Raw genomic sequence first — 22930 nt, forward strand, 5'->3', positions numbered from 1 at the left:
GTTCTTAGGGGAACCAAAAATGGTTCCTACATGACATTGCTGTGAAAATCCACTCTTGGAATTTTTAAGTGTAAATGATTTTTAAAAATAGGCTAATAAAAGTTTAAAACTTAAATTATAAAATTAAAGTCCTGCTGTTAGCGCTGATAGCCTTTGGGGATCCTTTAATGGCATTTCAGCATCAGAGGGTTACAGTCATTTACTAACAGCAGTATAATTGCAAGAAGCTGTGCTGTTATCGAGACACACACCAGGTGAGAGCTATAATTGCCAAAATGCTAAATATAAGCTAAAACAACCCCCAAAGGCTGTGTTTGAGCCAAATTAAAAATGCCTCCAAAGGGATTTCAAATATTTAACTCAGAATTAAAGGTGAGGCATCAGTAAACTGCTGCGACTCTGTTGGGGGGAAAAGGAATTCCTAAACGAGGAATAGAAGCTTTGTCAATTTAATTTAGTGGTCACCTCACAAAAATGCTAAAGTCACAAAGACCCAAAACAGTTGTTAACATTAAGTACTAGTTATATTATTATGGCTGTACATAGATTAAAAAAAAAAAAAAAACTATTAATTACACAAAATGCTAAATTTATTGGATTTATCAATTGTAACCAAAAAATAAATAAATAAATAAATAAAAATAAGAACGCAATACATTATTGTGGCAGACAAGTAAAGCATTGAATAAATATAATCAATAAACTGATTATTTTATTGACATAACTGAACATAAGCCTAATCACACACCACAATTCTTTTGAAAATTTGGGCAGGAGCCAGTGATCTCTTTGTAAGGTGTCATTTAAGAGGGTCATGGCAGCAATCATTTGCTGAAACAATTTTTCAAATGAACAAATAAAGTGACAGAGGGATATGGATGAAAGAGGGAAGGGGAGGAGGAAGGAAGTAAGGAAGAAAGAAAGGGAGAAAGAATCTATACTGAGTCTAATACCACCTATTTAAACTAGAATAAAACTTAGCATCTGGCCTAATTTCTTTTAGGACAGCAGTGAATTTGACCTCTCATCCCTCCCTGCCATTATTATTTTAGATGAAAAGAAATGATCCCTCTCTCATCTAGCTCATCTCAACATATTAGATATGGCATCTCAATTAAGCACCAACTCTCTGCTCATTGTGAAGCTCCACACCGGCAGAAAAGAGGAGCAGTGAGGGGAAGACCTCTTCAAACCCCATTAGGTGCCACAACACACCTCATATTTGCCCATCACATAAATATGCTTAAATGTCATTCATTTTAAATGAATCCTCCCCAAGAAGCCTGAATGAATGGTTTTTTTTATAACAGTAATATACTCTTTGTTCAATGGAAGATCTACTCAGCTATGCAAACCATGACCACAAAATATGGATCTATATGCTGGAACAAGTAATATTTTATGTAGACTTCTTTCAAAAATTTTTATATATATATATATATATATATATATATATATATATATATATATATATATATATATATATATATATATATAAAATATTTATTTATATATTTATATAAATACACAAACACAGGTGGCAATACGTTTTTAATTTAAAATTTTTTTTTATTCTATCAAAAATATGGTAAAACAATAATACTGTGAAATATTATTAACATTTTAAATAACTTATAACTTATATATATATATATATATATATATATTTTTTTTTTTTAACGTCATTAATTCTTGTGATGGCAAAGCTGAATTTTTAAGCATCAAGTTTCACATGATCCTTCAGAAATCATTATAATATGCTGATTTTGTGCTCAAATATTATTGGTACCCATTTATTAATAAAGGTACTTATCATCATTGTGGAAAACTAGTTTTTGCTGCTTTATTTATTTATTTATTTGGAATCAATGATACACATTTTTCCAGGATTCCTTGATGAATAGGAAGTCCATTGACCGGCATTTATTTGAAGCAGAATTTATTTGTAACATTACAAATGTCTTTACTGTCACTTAGTCAATTTAATGCATCCTTGCTGAATAAAATTAAATAAATAAAATTAACAAAGACTTTGGACTAAAACAGAAATTGTTACACAAACAGTTAATTTAAAACCTACTCGTAAGACAGCATGTTCCTTCCCAAGTCCAAGTCACCACAGCTAATTATACCCTCTCAGTCAGAGTATGTGAGAAACCTTTTAACAACCCAAAAGGGCACCGCTAAGATTAGACTGGGCTTTCCGGTCCTGGTGAATTTGCCTGTACTTGTCCTTCACATTGTGCACAGTGTACCCTTGGTGCTCTTGAGCGCCGTGACACTGGAATTAGCCCTGTTCACAGCTTGAATGACACTCTCTAAAAGATCATTGTCACATCCGAGAATGGTCATTTGTGAGCAGAACGTGATGCTCAGTGGGTCCCTAACTCACCAGCACTATCCACTTTTCCTAATCACTTTCCTGGCCCTAATAACTCACCTTATCTTCATTATCGGGTTCAGTTCTAGACAGATCCTGGCCTGCCTGAGTCTCAGAGTGTCAGACCACAGGAGACTGACAATATGGAAAATGAGACACGATGGCCATTAACTAGTATAATATGAGCATGGTAATAAATAGCATGGTGATATTAAACAAGTAACAATCTTTTCATTGAACACATTGTCTACAGCAGGTGTTAGTAGATAGAAAAATCTAAATGGCAAATAAAAAATATTATAATACATGCTATATACAGTATAATATAACATATAACAATCTCTCTTCATAAATCACTTGTTAAAAAAATAGTTTTGGCACTAAGACCGTCTTAGTAAGACGTCAAATAGTTGATATGTGGGGATGAACTTCTAGTAGAATCTGCTTCCAGGCTCTCCAAATGGTTTGAAATCTCAACAAAGTTGAAGCATATCTTTCCATGGAAATCCTCTTAAATCGCATTTGCCTCAATTAGTTTCTAAATTGGGTCCAGAGGGATTGTTAGCCGAGCTTCAGGATTTTTGTTCAGTAAAATGTTTCAGACGAAAGGGATTTTGAAAGAGGACAGGACTATGTAATGATAGGTACAGTAAAAGAGAAAGAGCCCATCACTAACACTGTAACAAAACCAAACATATTAGATTTAATATAAATTCAGCATGAAAAAATAATAATAGTTAGATAAATTTAGGGTATGTTATATATATATATATATATATATATAGAGAGAGAGAGAGAGAGAGAGAGAGAGAGAGAGAGAGAGAGAGAGAGAGAGAGAGAGAGAGAGAGAGCAAAGGGTATATTATTAATAAAAGGACATTAATATAAATAAACGTTAAGTGAATATGTGAGGTGCTGCACGTTTATCTGCCGCTATGGATTTGGAATGAATAAAAGTCACTACACTTTCACACTTAACTCACTGAATGCGTCCAATAAGCCTGAAAGACCCGAACTGAAATCCAAGCTCTAAATCTAAAGTTCTTTGGTTCATGTTAAAGCACCTAAGAGACGAAAGAAACAGGAATGAATGGAGAAAGAGAGAGTAAAAGCGAGATGAACTGCCATGCATTCACAACCTGCACTTGTCAGATCCAGCTGAGCAGCTGTGATTGAACGGCCTTTAATTAAGAGAGCTGCAGGCTCACACACACACACACACACACACACACTGAGTTTAGCTGTTGTCCCGCTGGAGTAATGACTCTGTTTAGCTGGGCAGAGCAGAAAACAGCCCTCAGACTTTAGCATCAATCTTCACAGCCATTTGTTTTACTGACCACAGAGTGACTTGAAACAACTGCCGCTGTGACTGAGCCGTGCTCTTTCATTTCTCTCGGTTTCACAGAGCTTGTCGGCTCACGACAGAGACATAATATGGCAGATAAGGTGTGACTACTGTGTAATTGCTCTGGAATAAATACACATGATGAATGAGTGCTCATGAACACATTCAGGCAAGCACTCACACGCTCTTTTAATGTTGCTGGCAGGTTCTGACAGATTTATAACATCTGAAATGAGGGTAATAGTTTGGGATCCTAAGCAGAGGTGGCTAAAAAACTGGACATTGAACTTGACAATCACATAAGCCACCTGTCTGTATTACTGATATTACTAGAATATATTACTGTGATATTACTGGACAAGGGATGAGAATCAAGAGACAGCTCTTATTGAGAATTGTTATGGATTGATTTTCATGACGCTTGCATGTTTTCACATTGTGATATATGTAATATATAATATAGCTTATGCATCAGAGAAGTGAAATCGTGTGCTTTGAATTGTACTAATTTGAATTAATTAATATAATGTTGTAATTGCATACTTATAATAAAAAAAATACTAATTTTATTTGATTTTTTTTTAAAAGAAAATTCATACTGATTATTTTTTATGTTGATGATGAAGGTAATAATATTAGCAATAACAATTATTACATTTTTGAATTTAAACATAAAATGTTTTCATTTCGTGATGTTTAAAGCAAATTAATACAGATTATTTATTAAGAAGAAGAATTCTCATCCTTATACTGGGCTGATGAGTATAGTAACATACCCAACTCTGTAACATCAGCATCTTTCTGCTCCACCATCTCCTCAGTGTCATCAGATGTTTTCTTCTCAGGCACTTCAGGCACACAGAAGTCCACCTGATTCTCCAGAGGACACATGTAATGGATCAGATCTCCTTTGCATATCTCCAGTAATGGGTACGCATTCAGACTCCTTTCCTAAAAGAAAATAAAAATGACAGAAAAATCATTAACGTTGCATACTCACAATTCATGCACACATGTTGCAGTCCTGAAACACTCTGTCAAGAACATTCTCCTTTAAATAAATCTATATCTCCTTTTATGTTTCAAGCAAGAAGGAATATCATACAGATTTTAATGACAAGAGAAGTAAATAATAAAAGAATAGTCAGCTATACTATTCCTTTTAAAAATCCTTTTGAAAGTCCATTTGACAAAAGAAAAGCTCTTGCATTTTATCAACTGATCATATACTCAACTGTAAATTTCTCATGCATTTCACCTCATCCATCAAACTGTTGGCCAACATGATTCAGCCATTATAATACTTTTTGACAACATAATAGCTATATAAACAACAAACCTTGAGTAGTGACACAAAGTTATTTGCTCTTTAATACATTCAGTACTAATTATTTCTATTAATTATTGCTAAGAAAGGAACATTGTCCTCTGCAAAAGACCTTCAGTGATGTCCCACCTCATTACAATCAAACTTAGGTCAGACCTTTACTGATGAAACATACCAGCCTTATGACAACTTTGCAGCTGGACTTTACGCCAATTATTCTGCTTTTAATGAAGCAGACTCATTAAGGATAAGAGCAAATGCCACTGTAATGATCTGAAAGACCAATACAAAACCTCAAGCAGATCAGGCTGTAGTGCACATAAAATCATTGAGAGTAAAATCATGAACTAAAGTAAAGACATTCAGGAGTATTATTTAGATAGAACAGCTCTAGCATGTTTAAACAACAGGTCCAAAGCATTTAGAAGTAAATAAACCACACTCACTTATCAACCCGAACTATTACATCTTTATTTATTCATTTACGCACAGTAAGCCATGAATATATTTTTAGATAGTATATACTGTATATCGTAAAGCTCACATGAAACAAACAACTAGAAGCTTATCATTTCAGATTACATTCAAATAAGAACAGATTTAGAATGCATGTAAAAATATATGAATATTTCATATGACATGTCATAAAACATCGTTAAGGTTTCGCCATATAGAGCCAGAATGCATGTGCAGAAAATACTTTGCAATGTATGGTAATAAAAATGCAGATGCTAGCAATATCAGAGAGGGCTGCAATATCTTTTGCACTGTGAATGATTTTATATATATGTATATATATATATATGGAGGATGTTATGTTCTGCCGAGCCCTCAGGATAGAACTGTGCTTCCATAATTGTACTGCCTCTTCATGCTGAGAGTTATATTTTGATACAGTAACACTGTTTAAGGCCCATAAAAATAACAAGTACAGGCGGAAACAAACACATGTATGTACAAATGAACAGGTGAATCTAACAGACACATGCCATTCATTAACAGAATAACCTCATAAGACTTTAAACATTCATTATAAAACCGTCACATAGAGAGACAAACCTTTCAAGTGGAAAAATGTTAAAGATCTAGAAAACATTAGACTGTAAAATCTTTTCATTTATCATTTATCAATTTCAAATATAATACTTGCATGATACTGCTGCTTAGGACAAAAACAGATTTTTTCCCCTAAAATAATTTCATTAAAGGGGGGGGGGTGAAATGCTATTTCATGCATACTGAGTTTTTTTACACTGTTAAAGAGTTGGATTCCCATGCTAAACATGGACAAAGTTTCAAAAATTAAGTTGTACGTTTGAAGGAGTATTTCTGTTCCAAAAATACTCCTTCCGGTTTGTCACAAGTTTCGGGAAGTTTTTTCGAGTATGGCTCTGTGTGACGTTAGATGGAGCGGAATTTCCTTATATGGGTCTTAAGGCACTTCTGCCGGAAGAGCGCGCGCTCCCGTATAGCAGAGCACTGAGAGCACAACAGACATTCACTGATCAGAGCGAGAGCGTCGCGAAATGTCACAAAAGGAGTGTGTTTTTGGTTGCCAGGGCAACACAACCCTGCACAGATTACCAAAAAAAAAAAAACAGCATTGAGGGACCAGTGGATGGAGTTTATTTTTACAGAGCATCAACGGAGTTGTGCAAGTGTTTGTTCCCTGCATTTCGAAGATGCTTGTTTTACAAACAAGGCCCAGTTTGACGCCGGATTTGCATATCGTTTATTTCTTAAGGATAATGCAGTCCCAACGAAAAAGGGCCACGATCGTGTGTTGGAACCGCAGGCAGTGAGTAAAACTGCTTCAAATATCTCTGTGTTGTTAACTTAGCTATCGGCGCGTAAGCACATCAAGTAAACAACATGCGATGTTGTCATCAAACAGCACTTTCCACATGTACAGCTTAAAAAAAAAAAAAGACGACAAAGTGGAACTTAGTCATTTTCCAAAACCGCTAAGCAAATATATACAGTTTCAGTACATACCACATAGGCCTCCAGCCGGTCGTGTTTTTCCGGGAAAAAACGGTACAGACTATCTTTCTGTTATGAATATAATAAAACTAAAGACTTTTTGGAGTTATGAAGGATGCAGTACTACTCTTTAGGTACTCAAGATTAACAGGATATTGAGTGAAAACGAGCATTTCAACCCCCCCCCCCCCCTTAAAATATTATAATCTTTAAAAAAAATCTTTAATTTAGCCTTTTTGCAAACAATTTCTTAATTAGATTTTCAGGCCAAGTCAAAGACTCCATCCCAAGAAGATGGTGAAAGGACTGAACTGTAAAGAGAAGCTGAAGATGTTTAGCAGTTTCACATTTCTCTTTCTCATTGCTAATTGATTGGTTGTATTCTAATCCTCAGTAAAAGAGTCCTGCTCTAAGCAGTATGAATGACCTGATACACAAAGACTCCAGCCCTTAGGGGCACACATGCAAATGAGAGCGCATCTCCTTGAACCAGGGGTGATAATGAGTGCGAAAGGAAAAACAAAGACAATCCACTCCACACTGTCGCACCCATGAAAACAATGATGGAACCAAAGCGAGAAAGAAGAATAAGCAAACTGAACAAATCTGTCTGTAAACACTTTAGTTCCTTTACTGTCAAGACTGAACATTGTTGTATTATATATTTAGGTTATAGACATTTCTAAAGTCACTATGGTACTTTCAAAGCTTTCAGTAGCACCATCTGATTGCTGTTCATCAACTGTGTCAACTAGCACTGCAGTAATAACTAGCTTCCAGACAGCTCATTAGTGTAACAGCTTGTGCCCTCCATCGCGGCTCTAAACTACACTTTCAGACATACAACAAGAACTTAACAGACCAGTATAAAAAAAACAGGAATTTTTTATTAAATTAAATTTAATTTAATTTATGCATTTAGCAGACGCTTTTATCCAAAGCGACTTACAGTGCATTCAGGCTAACAATTTTTACCTATCATGTGTTCCCGGGGAATCGAACCCCTAACGCTTGATAACGCAATGCTCAACCACTTGAGCTACAGGAACATTTTAAAATTTCACATTTTATTTTAAACACCTTTCACACTTTTCAAACATGTCATATAATCTAATAACGAATCTAATTAACATATATTAATATATATATATATATATATATATTATAATGGTGCAAACATTTATATTTCAAATAGATGCTGTTCTTTTCTATTTTCTATGTATTAACAAACTTTTTTAAAAAGTGTCAGTTTTCACAAAAATATTAAAAGGCAAGTTTATATGATATTCTGGCCCCTAAATATGTGTTGTGATAATTATCAAATGCCACTAATTACACTAGAATTCTCTAATCAGTATCATAGAGTATAATATAAAATAAACTCACATGAAAAACCCTGAAATGTTTACGTATTGCACAGACATAACATATGCTGCTATCATAAAGCACCTGTATAATTTTGAACGCATAGCAGAAAAACAGCTGAGAAACCGACATCCATATTAATAACACCTGGTGGTTCCAGCATCATCCATCTCTTAGAGCTCCTTTATTATTTTGAATACTTTTTTCTTCTATCCATCACAAAAATAAATAAATAACTAGCCACTAAATTAAGCAGGCCCGTTCTAATTGAAAGTGTGCTTCCGGCAAGAGCCGTTTTAATTACGCACCGACGAAGGTCTATTTTCCTAGCTGCTTTGTGTGTGAAACCACACCCTCGGTGGTGGCTGCGGGGCGAGTGTTACCCAACACAACCAGTCTGCATGACTCCACTTACCCTGAGCTAGATGGGGTGCAATCAGGAGATAATGAAAGGGAAACATCACCTCCTCAGCAGGATGGAAAGTGTCCTGTTTATACGAGCAAGCAATCATAAGAGCTCGACTGATGCTTTTTCTCTCAAAAGCGAATTCTACAGAACAACAGTACTGTTGATATACTGTCAACAGTGAAGTTCAGTTACAACAGCATCTTCTTCAAGTTAGAATTAAGCAAGTATGGCTGCAACCTGCTTAAATCAGCCAATAGGTGGTTTGCAGGATTTTTAAGAAGGTTTAGCTGCTCTCCCAAACCAGGTCAAGCTGGTGTCTAAATGGTTTAACTAGCTGGGTTTGCAACCCTTTAAAGAAATGATGCAATTTTTTATTTTACATCTGTCTGAAATTGATTAACTGATAATTATTTTCAAGTTAGGGACAACATTTTAAATGAGCATTAAATTTTTGCCATTTTTCAAATTTTTTATTTTTTTTTGACCATACAGCATAGAGCAGCCAGAAAGCAATGTGGGGACCTAAAATTGTATCATGTTATGGCAAATAATTAATACATGTCATATATTAAGATTCTTGATTAATAAAATGTACATAAAAATAAGCAAAATTCATTGTTTAAATGCATTGTTTACAGTAAATTTAGGCATCACAACATTATAATGTCCAGTATAAAAAAAGAATACTCATTCTGAGATTTGTTAAAGTCACATTAAATGTCCCTTTAAACATTGTTATTAAAAGGATAGTTCACCCAAAAATGAAAATGTTGTCATCATTTTCTCACCATCATGTCTTTATAAACTTATATAATTTTCTTTCTTATGTTGAACATGTAAGAAGATATTTTGAAGAATGCTGGTAAATAACCGGTCGAGGGTCTCCTTTCCCTACTGTGGAAGTCAATGGTTGGGGGTCTTCAAAATTCTTTTAAAGATCTTCTTTTGTGTTCAAAATAAGAAAGAAAATTACCCAGATTTGGAACGGCATGAGAGTGAGTAAATAATGACAAAATGTTCATTTTTGGGTGAACTATTCCTTTAAAGATTAACTTAATTTGAGCATTAACCAAAGGCAATGATAACCTATATCCAGTTTCAAAAGCTACCATATTTATGCAATACAATCCTATCTCCAATATTGGATAATAAACAATATGTTACCAACATATGAAGTATCCATACTATAAACAACCATATCGGGCCAGCCTTACATCTTGGAGAAAGGCAGTACAGATCTTGTTTATATTTTCACATTTAGTGTTAAGAAAGTAGAAATGACATTAAGAAATGTTTTAGGCCAGAGCCTGCAAAATCCATATGAGCACTACATCTCCAATGTGTCAATAGTTATCTACTAAGCATTGGCCCAACTCTATTCATTAAGTGTAATGGTATATAATTTAGAAATGTCTATACATGCTGAAACATGCCTGCATCAAAGAGGTCAAGAGGATTTGATACCTGTCCAAGACTTCACTGTACAGCCATACAGATAAAAGGTTATTTATTCCCCATTGACAGATGTGATTTGTGCAAAGAAAGTCAATGTCTCCTGATAGATCCCTGTATTCCTGCTATGATTCAGCTCCGTCCAGGCCAATTACTGCTTCATAGATCAAGCTGTCTAAAGTGTGCAGCACAGTAGAGCACATGTGAAACAGCTTTCATCTTTAAAAGAGCTCTCATCAAATCCATCCAAAAAATCACTTCAGTACATGTTGAATTTGAGAATGACAGAAACGAAAACACAGAGATGGTGAAGTTGTCCCGGGTTCACTCAGGGCCATCATTGTCACAACAGCGCTAAAAATAGTTTTGAAATCAGTTGTAATAAACCTCTTGGTGTTTGCTGTTAAACATCACTTTTCACTTGAAAGGTGTGGGTGTCTGGAACAGATGTGTGCCTGCATGACAAGTAACCATAAATAATAATGGACTGAAACATGTATAAAACCTGGAAAAAGAAGTATGAATGAAAGTAGCAGCATTAGTATAAAATATAAAAATAAATGCAAAGGCACAGAAAGTCTAAAAGGACACCCATTTTTTCCTCCCACTAACCAACTGCCATTAAACCACAAAAAGCAAGGTAACAAGTGAGATGCACAAGATGGAGCTGTAAGTCAATGCCCTTGTGAATATGAATAGCTTGTTTAATTTTTACTACCACAAATCATTCTGTACAGGGGATTCAAACAAGAGGGGTCTGCGAGAATTGGCAACAACAAAAAAAATTATTATACATTTCTAGAGCAGCGTATTTGTTAGATCCAAAAAAAAAAGAAATATGCTGAATTCTGGATAGCTGGATGTGGACAAACTGGCCTTTACATTAATGACTGGAACTCTATTCAAACTATAAAACCTACTGTCTAATCATATTTGGTTTAAAGGCTGATCAAGTGCTTTGGAAGGCGTCCCTGCTTCAGCCACATTCTATTAGCAAGACCTTCAAAGTAGTGGCCTGTATTAAGACATCACTGTTGAGTCCCTTCCTGTTTGCTGTCAGAGTGTGTTGTGATTGTGGGGCTGGACACTGAGGTGCAGGGGACGGGCAGAGCATGACTATCTAGTCACGTGGAGTGCCAGGCGAACCAACCTTTGCAGCAGTGGTGACAGATGAAACTCAGCAGGACTCCACCGCACCGCACAGTAACGTAAGAGTTTCACACAACAAGCCACAAAACCATCGATTAAGGCTGGATAAACCAATGGTTTTTTTGGGGTTTTCAAGTCCAAGTCCTTGTACGCAAAGTTTGTTTGCATAAAATAAACAATGAGAGGTGAAGTGGAAAGATAAAGGTGACTACATGAGAGAGAGACAGAGAAAGAGAGAGAGAGAGAGAGAGAGAGAGAGAGAGAGAGAGAGAGAGAGAGAGAGAGAGAGAGAGAGACAACTGGAAAGCCAAACTGATTACAAATGTGAGGTGGCCTTCACCTAATTGGGTTTTCTACCCTGGTCTACTAACGTTTTCTTAAGAGTGAATAGGCAGGTTAAAAATCAATCAAAGGTAATTTGAAAGTCCATTAAGAATTAAACAACATCCAGTAATGCTTAACCAAAGTCACAGAGCAAATTACAAATGAAGTATGAGAGCTAACATGCAAAATCAACCTGGTTGTAATCCACTTGTGTTGGGAGAGAAAATAAAAATTATATATATATATATATATATATATATATATATATATATATATATATATATAAGACAAATTACAAACATGGAAAAAGAGCAACTTAGCAGGAAATCATCTTAGTAACTAATTCAATTTCACCGATATTTGTACTCAAGAAAACAAAGATTATTGGAATGAGATCAACAAGAAAATACTATTTCAGTCACGTTTAATTCAATGTAATTCAATTCAAACATTTTTAGGAGCCTTAAATGAGCTAGTTCCTATAAACACACGCACAGCATTAGAGGAAGTCTGTGAGAGAGAATCCGAGGAAGAGAGTGACAGAAGGGGAATACTCCAGGGAAATGTCGTGACTTTGTTCTTTCAGGCAGCTGCTCCATGAATTTGTCTCCTCCCACAAACAGAATATGAGCACTCACAGGTAAGCACATCCCCAATCTCCCCCATCTCCCCGGGCTCCCACTGTTACATAATACACACATCTCTCAGCGCAATCACAGTCCAGTCACAGAGCCGAGAGCTGCTCCTATCAGACAGAGTCCATGTGAGACAACAAACCCACATTTGAGAAGCCATATTTGATGCTGCTACTATTAGTGTTGTCCCAACTGCAACTTCAGTGAAAAACAATCTCAGTAGCTGACACTAAAATTTCACAAATCTCAATACCAGTTTTAATAGCACTGTGCTCTCTCCAACAAGGTTTCAAGTAAACTTTAGAATTAAAACCGTAAGGTATCTTAGTATTCCTATATTTTATATTTGTTCCATTTATGTTCACTTTGTGGATGGTTATGGCAGCCAGGTTAAGCAGATAAATAAAGTACCAACCACTGCACTAAAGTGAAGTGAAAGTGAAAGTGAAAGTGACATTCAGCCAAGTATGGTGACCCATACTCAGAATTTGTGCTCTGCATTTAACCCATCCGAAATGCACACACACAGAGCAGTGAACACACACACACTGTGAGCACACACCCGGAGCAGTGGGCAGCCATTTATGCTGCGGCGCCCGGGGAGCAGTTGGGGGTTCAATGCATTGCTCAAGGGCACCTAAGTCGTGGTATTGAGGGTGGAGAGAGAACTGTACATGCACTCCCCCCACCCACAATTCCTGCCGGCCCGAGACTAGAACTCACAACCCTTTGATTGGGAGTCCAACCCTTTAACCATTAGGCCACGACTTCCCCTAAAAAGTCTGTTCAGGGCAAAGTGGATGCCTTCAAAACAACACAAACCCACCTGCTCTTTTATCTCCAGTTTGTGACAAAAATAGTTCACAGAGCAGAGAGGGAGTATGCCACTTGAAAGGTGTTTTAACAGTAATTTTACACTTCCAAAAAGTGAATATTTGAAAAAAGATTATATTGCCACAAGGTTTGGAAGCTAAGAACCAGCTTAGATTAGGTAAAATAGATAGATAAGATAAAGATAGATAGATAGATAGATAGATAGATAGATAGATAGATAGATAGATAGATAGATAGATAGATAGATAGATAGATAGATAGATGGACGGAGAGACGGACGGACGGACAGATGGATAGACAGATAGATGGATAGACAGATAGATGGATAAGATAGATAGATGGATACACAGACAGACAGATAGATAGACAGATAGAACGATAGATAGAACGATAGATAGATAGAACGATAGATAGATAGATAGATAGATAGATAGATAGATAGATAGATAGATAGATAGATAGATAGATAGATAGATAGATAGATAGATAGATAGATAGATAGATAGATGGACGGAGAGACGGACGGACGGACAGATGGATAGACAGATAGATGGATAGACAGATAGATGGATAAGATAGATAGATGGATACACAGACAGACAGATAGATAGACAGATAGAACGATAGATAGAACGATAGATAGATAGAACGATAGATAGATAGATAGATAGATAGATAGATAGATAGATAGATAGATAATCAAAGTAATTTAAAATTGGTCTTAATCAGTATTTTTGTCTCATTTTCCAGTAAAAAAATCTAAACATACTTAAATCTAAATAATAAATATAGTTTAAGTCAAAATCTAACAAAATTTAGTGTGGTTTATGCTCCTTTTTAAATATGTTTTATTTTTATTGAAAAACAACACAAACATAGTGAATAAGATGATCATTAACATAATCATTCCTTCTGATTTCCTTGCGTACTGAGCCAAAGAATATTTTTCTTTTGTAAAACAGCTCATTTCAGCAAACTCATCTGTATAAAAAGAATAAACAAAATCTGTAATCATGTCCTTCAAATCATTCATTCATAAGGAAATGCAGCTAAACTCAGCGGGAGCAGAAGGAGGAGATGAGCATCATGAACAGCGAGCGACCAGACATGCCCATCAAAAGAGAGTGAGAAAAAGGAGGCCTATCAGTCACCTGCGGGCATAATAAGACAAGAGGACAGCAGCTGACAGCACTCGCATCTACTTGTGAGACAACAAATGAGGCCGACAGTCCACTGAATAATGAGGCAGAGGTCAGAGAGAGGAGGAGACAGATAGTTCAGGGAAGAGAGAGAGCGAGGGGCCATTTAAGTCTCATATAAAGAGTGACAGGAAGTAGCTTCCAGACCATCTCAACAGAATGCCCGCTTCCTTTGCCCAGGAGCTTTAAACGCAAGGTCTGAACATCCTTGCTCACAAGCTCTCCAGTTATAACAACAGATATCCCTGCCTATTCTTAGACCAGCGATTTCTTACAAGGATCCGCAGGCAACATACAGACGCTGGAATTAATACATCCACAAATCACAGTGACAATTGGCGACAGTCCCCAGAGCCCTTCCTCCCATGCCTATTTACTTTCATACACTGTCACACACTCGCGGACACACGGATCTGTGAGAACAGAAGCAAACTCCATTTCACACCTCCGGTGCTGTTCAAGTCTGACCATCCCTTGCGGTCTCACGCTTGAAGAGGGCTGTATTTTTATCTTACATGATAACACCTTTATTCTCCCCTCCTTCATCCACGCGGGCATGTCCGAACCGGCGACAGAGTTCTGGAAGTTTTCTATTTTTTTCCATTCAGAATAAATTAACCCACTCGGGATGGCGTGCTCCTGTGCGGATGTGCATCTCTGTGAAGCGTGTCTGGGTATGTGTGAGTGGGTGTGCACTCCGTGTACCCTGCCGATCGATACGCCGTGTTTCCTGATGAACAGTAATTGTGGAGACTTAGTTAACTGCAGTGCCTGAGTCGACACAGAAGTCAGTCCCAAATCGATTGGCTGAGCTGAGGGAGAATGTAGCCAATCAACACTGATCAAACAGTCACAGTTCATTATTTGGAGACGTTTTGTGAATTTAAATAAATTATCCTACTGTTCAAAGAAAAGTCCCAGTCATAAGTCATTAAGCCCAAAATCAAAAGGCAGAAAAAGCTCATTATAATTTTGGCATTGCTCAATTCTTTCAAACTATTTTAATGATAATTAAACACCCTTTAAATTTGCTTTACTAATCATTTAAAACAGAAATGTAAACCATGGTGTTGGAATCAATATATGTATTTTTTAGTTTTAACACTACTTAAGTTATTAACAATAATATGTATTTTTTTAAATATACATAATGCTATTTTTGTCATGATGTAGTGTAATGAGACTATTTATGTGTCAAAAAGGAAAAACACATTTATTCAAATTGCTAATGGAGACTTAATAATCAGTATGATAATAAAATGTATACACAAACGATTTTTTGAATAGTAAAAATTGTAATGTTTTTAAAAAAGTCTTTTCTACTTACCAATCCTGCATTTACTTGATCCAAAGTACAACAAAAACAGTAAAATGTTGAAATATGTTTTACTATTTAAAACATCTGTTTTCTATTTGAATATACTTTTAAACTTAATTTCTTCCTGTGATTTCGAAGCGGAATTTTTAGCATATAAATATATATGTAAATTAATACATACAGTATTGTTCAAAATAATAGCAGTACAATGTGACTAACCAGAATAATCAAGGTTTTTAGTATATTTTTTATTGCTACGTGGCAAACAAGTTACCAGTAGGTTCAGTAGATTGTCAGAAAACAAACAAGACCCAGCATTCATGATATGCACGCTCTTAAGGCTGTGCAATTGGGCAATTAGTTGAAAGGGGTGTGTTCAAAAAATAGCAGTGTCTACCTTTGACTGCACAAACTCAAAACTATTTTGTACAAACATTTTTTTTTTTCTGGGATTTAGCAATCCTGTGAATCACTAAACTAATATTTAGTTGTATGACCACAGTTTTTTAAAACTGCTTGACATCTGTGTGGCATGGAGTCAACCAACTTGTGGCACCTCTCAGCTGTTATTCCACTCCATGATTCTTTAACAACATTCCACAATTCATTCACATTTCTTGGTTTTGCTTCAGAAACAGCATTTTTGATATCACCCCACAAGTTCTCAATTGGATTAAGGTCTGGAGATTGGGCTGGCCACTCCATAACATTAATTTTGTTGGTTTGGAACCAAGACTTTGCCCGTTTACTAGTGTGTTTTGGGTCATTGTCTTGTTGAAACAACCATTTCAAGGGCATGTCCTCTTCAGCATAGGGCAACATGACCTCTTCAAGTATTTTAACATATGCAAACTGATCCATGATCCCTGGTATGCGATAAATAGGCCCAACACCATAGTAGGAGAAACATGCCCATATCATGATGCTTGCACCTCCATGCTTCACTGTCTTCACTGTGTACTGTGGCTTGAATTCAGAGTTTGGGGGTCGTCTCACAAACTGCCTGTGGCCCTTGGACCCAAAAAGAAAAATTTTACACTCATCAGTCCACAAAATGTTCCTCCATTTCTCTTTAGGCCAGTTGATGTGTTCTTTGGCAAATTGTAACCTCTTCTGCACATGCCTTTTTTTTAACAGAGGGACTTTGCGGGGGATTCTTGAAAATAGATTAGCTTCACACAGACGTCTTCTAACTGTCACAGTACTTACAGGTAACTCCAGACTGTCTTTGATCATCCTGGAGGTGATCATTGGCTGAGCCTTTGCCATTCTGGTTATTCTTCTATCCATTTTGATGGTTGTCTTCCTTTTTCTTCCACGTCTCTCTGGTTTTGCTCTCCATTTTAAGGCATTGGAGATCATTTTAGCTGAACAGCCTATCATTTTTTGCACCTCTTTATAGGTTTCCCCCTCTCTAATCAACTTTTTAATCAAAGTACGCTGTTCTTCTGAACAATGTCTTGAACGACCCATTTTCCTCAGCTTTCAAATGCATGTTCAACAAGTGTTGGCTTCATCCTTAAATGGGGCCACCTGATTCACACCTGTTTCTTCACAAAATTGATGACCTCAGTGATTGAATGCCACACTGCTATTTTTTTGAACACACCCCTTTCAACTAATTGCCCAATTGCACAGCCTTAAGAGCGTGCATATCATGAATGCTGGGTCTCATTTGTTTTCTGAGAATCTACTGAACCTACTGGTAACTTGTTTGCCACGTAGCAATAAAAAAATATACGAAAAACCTTGATTATTCTGGTTAGTCACATTGTACTGCTATTATTTTGAACAATACTGTATTTGTAATGTAAATATACACATATATTTATTAATTATATGTTATGTAAACAAAAATGTTTAGATGTGTTTAATCGCAATAAATCATTTTGACAGCACTAATTTACACACTACATTATACTACAACATTAAAAATATTTTTCCCATAGATAACACATAATAATGGAACATTTTTCCATAATAATGGAAAAATCTAAATGGTTATAAGTGGGCTTAATTTTCTTTTTTAACATATTTATTCATTAACATATGCTTTTGACTTTATGATAAACTCAGTCATTCTTTCATAATATTAATGAGGTTCTACACTGCAAACACATCCTGGTGTATTTACTTTGAAACTATTTGTACTCATAAATAGCAAGCAAATTTCATAAGACACAGCAGTATCACAATTAATCAAACATAACATTTCGATGTAGAAAGACAAACATTTTATTTTTACAAAAAATTTACTCCAATAATCTTTGTTTTACTTACAAATTTGAAAGATAATTTTTGTAGTGCAAAACCACACCTGCCGACAAACATATCCACAGATGATTTTCCTTGAGTTTCAGACTCCTTTATGTACTTACATGGAAAAACATGAGTGCATATTCTGTGCATGGATCAATGTTTAATTCCTGGAGAGTCTGTCCTTATATAAAGATCTCTGCACTAGCTTTACAACCTTTTCTTTCTCCTAAACACATATACAATACAACTCAGCACAAACAAATCTGTTTGGCGGGGGACACATATATTCTCTCTGCACCCTGACGCACATGCACAATAGTATGCGGAAACAACTAATTAAAAATCCATTTACACTTGGCATTAGTAGAAGAGACATTTACTCACACACACACGTTTTCACTGATGGCAACCCAGCAACAGTCCCAAACCCTACAGAATGGGCAGTATAGTGAAGGGACATTCTTAGCTCATCTGGTCTCATGACTATATGTCATCAGAAAATGTGCTGCCGTTGGCGTCAGGGTCAGCTCTGCATACTGGACATACATTTTCATCCTAACAATCTGACAAGGATAGTTAGCAAGCAGACAAACAGGCGCTTGACAGCCATAAATATGGACACGTAGATAGATGGAAGCCTTGTATTAATGGCTGTCAAATGATTTCTATATATCCTAGATGTTATACAGTTACGAGTTTTTCATCTTTACCTTCCTCCATTTATGTTAAAAATAAATAAATAATAAAAAAACACCAAAGTGTCCCAGCTACAGCTGGTCTATTAAAACACTTGAGACATCAGGATTGATTTTAGTCTGAGCTCTAAGGACCACAGGGTAGCATGATGAAGACAAAAGACAGTACCTGGAGAATATAAAGACATTTCTGGCTCAACACTCTTAGTGGTTCTGAGTCTGATTGTAGACATTAATGGCGGTAAATTGCTGAATTACTTAAGCAGACGACAGAAAGGTAAATAATTCTGGAAAGAAAAAGCTATGAGGCTTCTAAGGTGTTTCCCACAGAATTTAGAAAAGAACATTCAGATATTACATCAGGAGATATTATCCTCTTCAGAAAGCTTGTGTCTTTAAACCCCTTGTGCCTTAAAGGCATAGTCCACCATTTACTCATCCTTATGTCATTTCAAACCTGTATGATTTTATTTCTCCTATGGAAGACAAAAGAAGATATCTTAAAGAATGATGGTACCTGAAAAGTTCCGGTTCCCATTGACCTTCATTGTAAGCTCAACAAATACAATGGAAGTCAATGGGAACAGAAACAGGTTGGTTGTAAACCTCCTTCAAAGCTTCTTCTCTTGTGTTTAATGGAAGAAGGAAATGCATCCAGGTTTGGAATGCCATGAGGTTGAGTGAATGAAGACAGAATTAACATTTTTGGGTGAACACTCCCTTTAAGGCCCCGGTGTTCAATTTCACCCATTTAGCTATCTAGCTGAATAGAATAATGTGGTTATGTAAAAGATTCGTAATAAAAGCATCTGATCGGGTTTGCTTGAACTTGAAACCATGTTTTCTTATACCCAATGAGTTGACTAGTCATTAACCACACAGACTAGTCCATTTTGAAAATCCATAGGTTTGCACATCTCCAAAAGTGTACAACATGAGGATTTGGGTCCCTAACCCCTTTTGACCCCTGCACCTGTGCCCTGGTTCACCCCTGGCCAGAAACTATTAACGTAGAAAGAGCACTAATAGTCTGTATTTAGTGTCTTCACTGCTGAGAAGCCTCTAAACGTAACGCTGCCTTTCCTGCACTAATGACTGTGATTGTGAGAGAGAGAGAAAGAGAGACAGAAAGACATACAAGAGAGGAGGGGGCATCTCTGGAGAAAAGACTGTTTCACACACAATACTGTGTTTTTGTACATTTTTGTCAAAATATAAGAGCGAAATGTCTAAAATGGCAATATTACAATGAACTATTGTGGTATAATTGTGTTTTACCCACAGTTTTCTATTTGTTATATAAGTGAGAGTGTGAGACTGCAGTTGAATATGATTTGAGAAGTACATCAATATTCTCTGGGTATTTTTTAATGTGGGGTTTAAAAAAAAAAAAAAGAGTTGATATGGGAAAGTAGCTACAGAAAACTGCAGGAGTGGAAACAGATGTTAACAGAACACTCCGTTTCCCCTGCTGTCCAACATAAGCCAAAAATATAATAAGTGTTTGATGACGAAACCCTTTATCATAAAAATCACACACAAAATAATGAATTGCTTTTATAAAATGGTAGCCAACTGCAATATGATAAATAATACTACAGTGGGGAAAAAATTTAAAAATCTAAGTTAACTGATTTTATTCAAGACAAAAATATTATTAAACATCACTGAACCAACTTGTATACATTCTTTCATACCAACAAAACTAATGATTCTATTTAAATCACATTGTCATAAAAAGGTTTTGCCTAATAACAACGGTTCCATTCAGTCAAACAAGGTCAACAGGAAAAATGCACGTAATCAAAGCTGTAATCATGACTCTTGAATCTTTCTTGTGTGCCACCTTAGTATGTATATACTCCAAAATAGACGGATTTTCAGTCTGTATGCTTCATTACATAGTCGTCATCAGTCATAGCAAATTCATTCCCTGTTGAATTAAGAACCATACCACTTCTCTTTTCTATCTCTGAGAACAACCAACTACTAATGGTTGTTCTCATTAACAGTTGGATGTTTTCAGAGACTGAAAAGAGAGTTGGTAGTGCCCTTAACTGAGGCTTTTGTGGCCTTGGCAATGACAAAAGACTACTTCTCACCTCCAATTCACATTAAAGAACTGACAAATTATTGTGTCTCTTTCTCTGTAAAAACAAAGCCACATGACATTGCTAAAGGAAGATGCCTACTGTTATCAGTGGTGATGTCTACCACACATTTTCTTGAGTATGCCTAAACTTAAATGTCGAAGAGTGTCATTCTTAAAGACAGAAAAGTCTGTGTTTAGTGAATGTGAATTGTTTCTCACTAAAGCTGACAAGCGTCCTTGGTGCACGCAAACATGTACTGTCCAAGGCAAGCCCTGAAGCAACACATCACACGCATTTACAAGGCAAAGACACTCTATGAGCATGCATCCTGATTCATTCTATTACAATTGGTTATGTTTGGGTTAAGCTCCAGTTCTTGTTTCGGTGAGTATCTGTTGGTTTAAAACGGATGTTTATATTGCAATCCACCCTTTTTGTTCATAATCAGAGATCAAGGGATGGTTGAGATTTTACTGAATAAAAAGTCCTAAGTCCCTTGAAGTCCTAATCATAATGCTTAATATATAATTTAAACAAGAAAAACAATAATAATAATAATAATAATAATAATAATAATAATAATAATTCTTCTTCTTCTTCTTCTTCTACTTATTATTCTTTTTATTATTCAGATATAATTTGTTATATTTCATTTGTTTTTGTTGTTGACAGATATTTGCACTTTTTCCAGAAATTGTATAAAGACACAATTAAAAATTGTGGAAATGTATATTTCCATACAACCTTGAATGATATATGCCATTTTTATTATTAATGATAGTAGCAATATTGACAAATATGTATTATGATATATTGAACACATTTATTATTATTATTATTATTATTATTATTATTATTATTATTATAAATGTCTGGTAATTATAGTGTCAAAGTCCAAATAAACAATAAATAATAATATAGCTGTGGTAAATATCACAGATGTCAGAGACATTAACTCTTGAACTTATTTGAAATTAAATTTAGTATTAAAATGAATATAAATTGGACAAATTCTGGAGAATCTGGAAATCTTTGTATTCTTTTTTTAATAGAAACTGTGATTGTCTGTTTCACGAAAACTTGTATTGTTTTTTTATTTTATTGGCATATCTGTATATTTTATGCAGGTAGAGATGAACACACATAACTGTACATCTACTGTACATAGTTGGTATTGTATTGTACTTCTGGTATTGTATTGTACCTCTAAAAATAATTCTGTTGGTTGTCAGCATGTCAGTTCTTCCACCTTGCAATAAGCTGTTCTGAACATTAGGTCAGTTCTTCCAGATATAACTTCACAGAAACCAACCACAGCATCTCTCCGGACATCATTAATGGTTAACCTCGAGGTTAAGCTCGAAGCACTCTTTAAAACATTCACAATCCTGAGCCCATACAATCAGAAAGATGTTGCCACATCCATGCAGCTTCTCACCATTATTATTTCATGAAAACCGACAAAGGAAACCAATCTTATTCACACTAACCTATTATTAGACTGCAATGACGATGGAAGACCAAAACAGACATCTGTTGATGCAGTGCCAAGTCTTACACTGAAAGAGCTAAAAAAGAATTAGCACAATTGTGTTTGCCATCTGCTGCGCCTCGGTGCTTCGCCCTAACATCCAAAGCACAGTGCTGTGATATGGGGCAGTTTTGTTGTGCTAGTTTAGCCTGTTTTCATGTTTGAAGTTCTCGCTTGCTAACTGGGTTTGTAGTTCCCTGCTGGGATGCCAGAGAGCTTTGTCAGCAGAAAAGCAGAGGGCAGAGGAATATACAGGTTAAAAAAACCTACTTAAACCCAAGTCCCCATCCAGTTTCCCAGTGAGAGTTTGTGCTGTTGGGGCCAGAACTGCATGGCCTGAGGCTGAGAAGAAAATAATGAAGGTAAATGATGACAGAGAGGAATTTTAAAACCCAATGGGAAAGATGAGAGCAGAAATCATATTCAAGCACAGGCACGGTGCCATTTTTTCTCAGACTGCATTAGCTGAATGTGAATAAGATGAGTAGTTGTTGTGTGCTAATATCGAGAGGCTGATTATATGTTTATTGGTGTTTCAGTCAGGTGAGTCTGTGAAACTGAAAGACCTACCCAGGAGGGAGAACTTAGTTTAGACATTTTCGCTGAATCATCAAAACAGTCTTACATGA

At 35.9% G+C, this 22930-nt stretch overlaps 1 protein-coding gene across 1 annotated transcript in view; it reads right to left on the bottom strand.

Moving 5' to 3' along the window:
• The window catches only part of LOC113095765 (testis-expressed protein 264-like), a 60682-nt gene that overhangs the window by 2080 nt on the left and 35672 nt on the right, over nt 1–22930 (bottom strand). The window contains exon 3 of the mRNA XM_026261135.1: nt 4505–4679. Within this exon, the coding sequence (XP_026116920.1) occupies nt 4505–4679 (175 nt within the window). The remainder of the gene's footprint in view (nt 1–4504; nt 4680–22930) is intronic.

Source organism: Carassius auratus, chromosome 6 (assembly GCF_003368295.1).
Source record: "Carassius auratus strain Wakin chromosome 6, ASM336829v1, whole genome shotgun sequence".
NCBI lineage: Eukaryota > Metazoa > Chordata > Actinopteri > Cypriniformes > Cyprinidae > Carassius > Carassius auratus.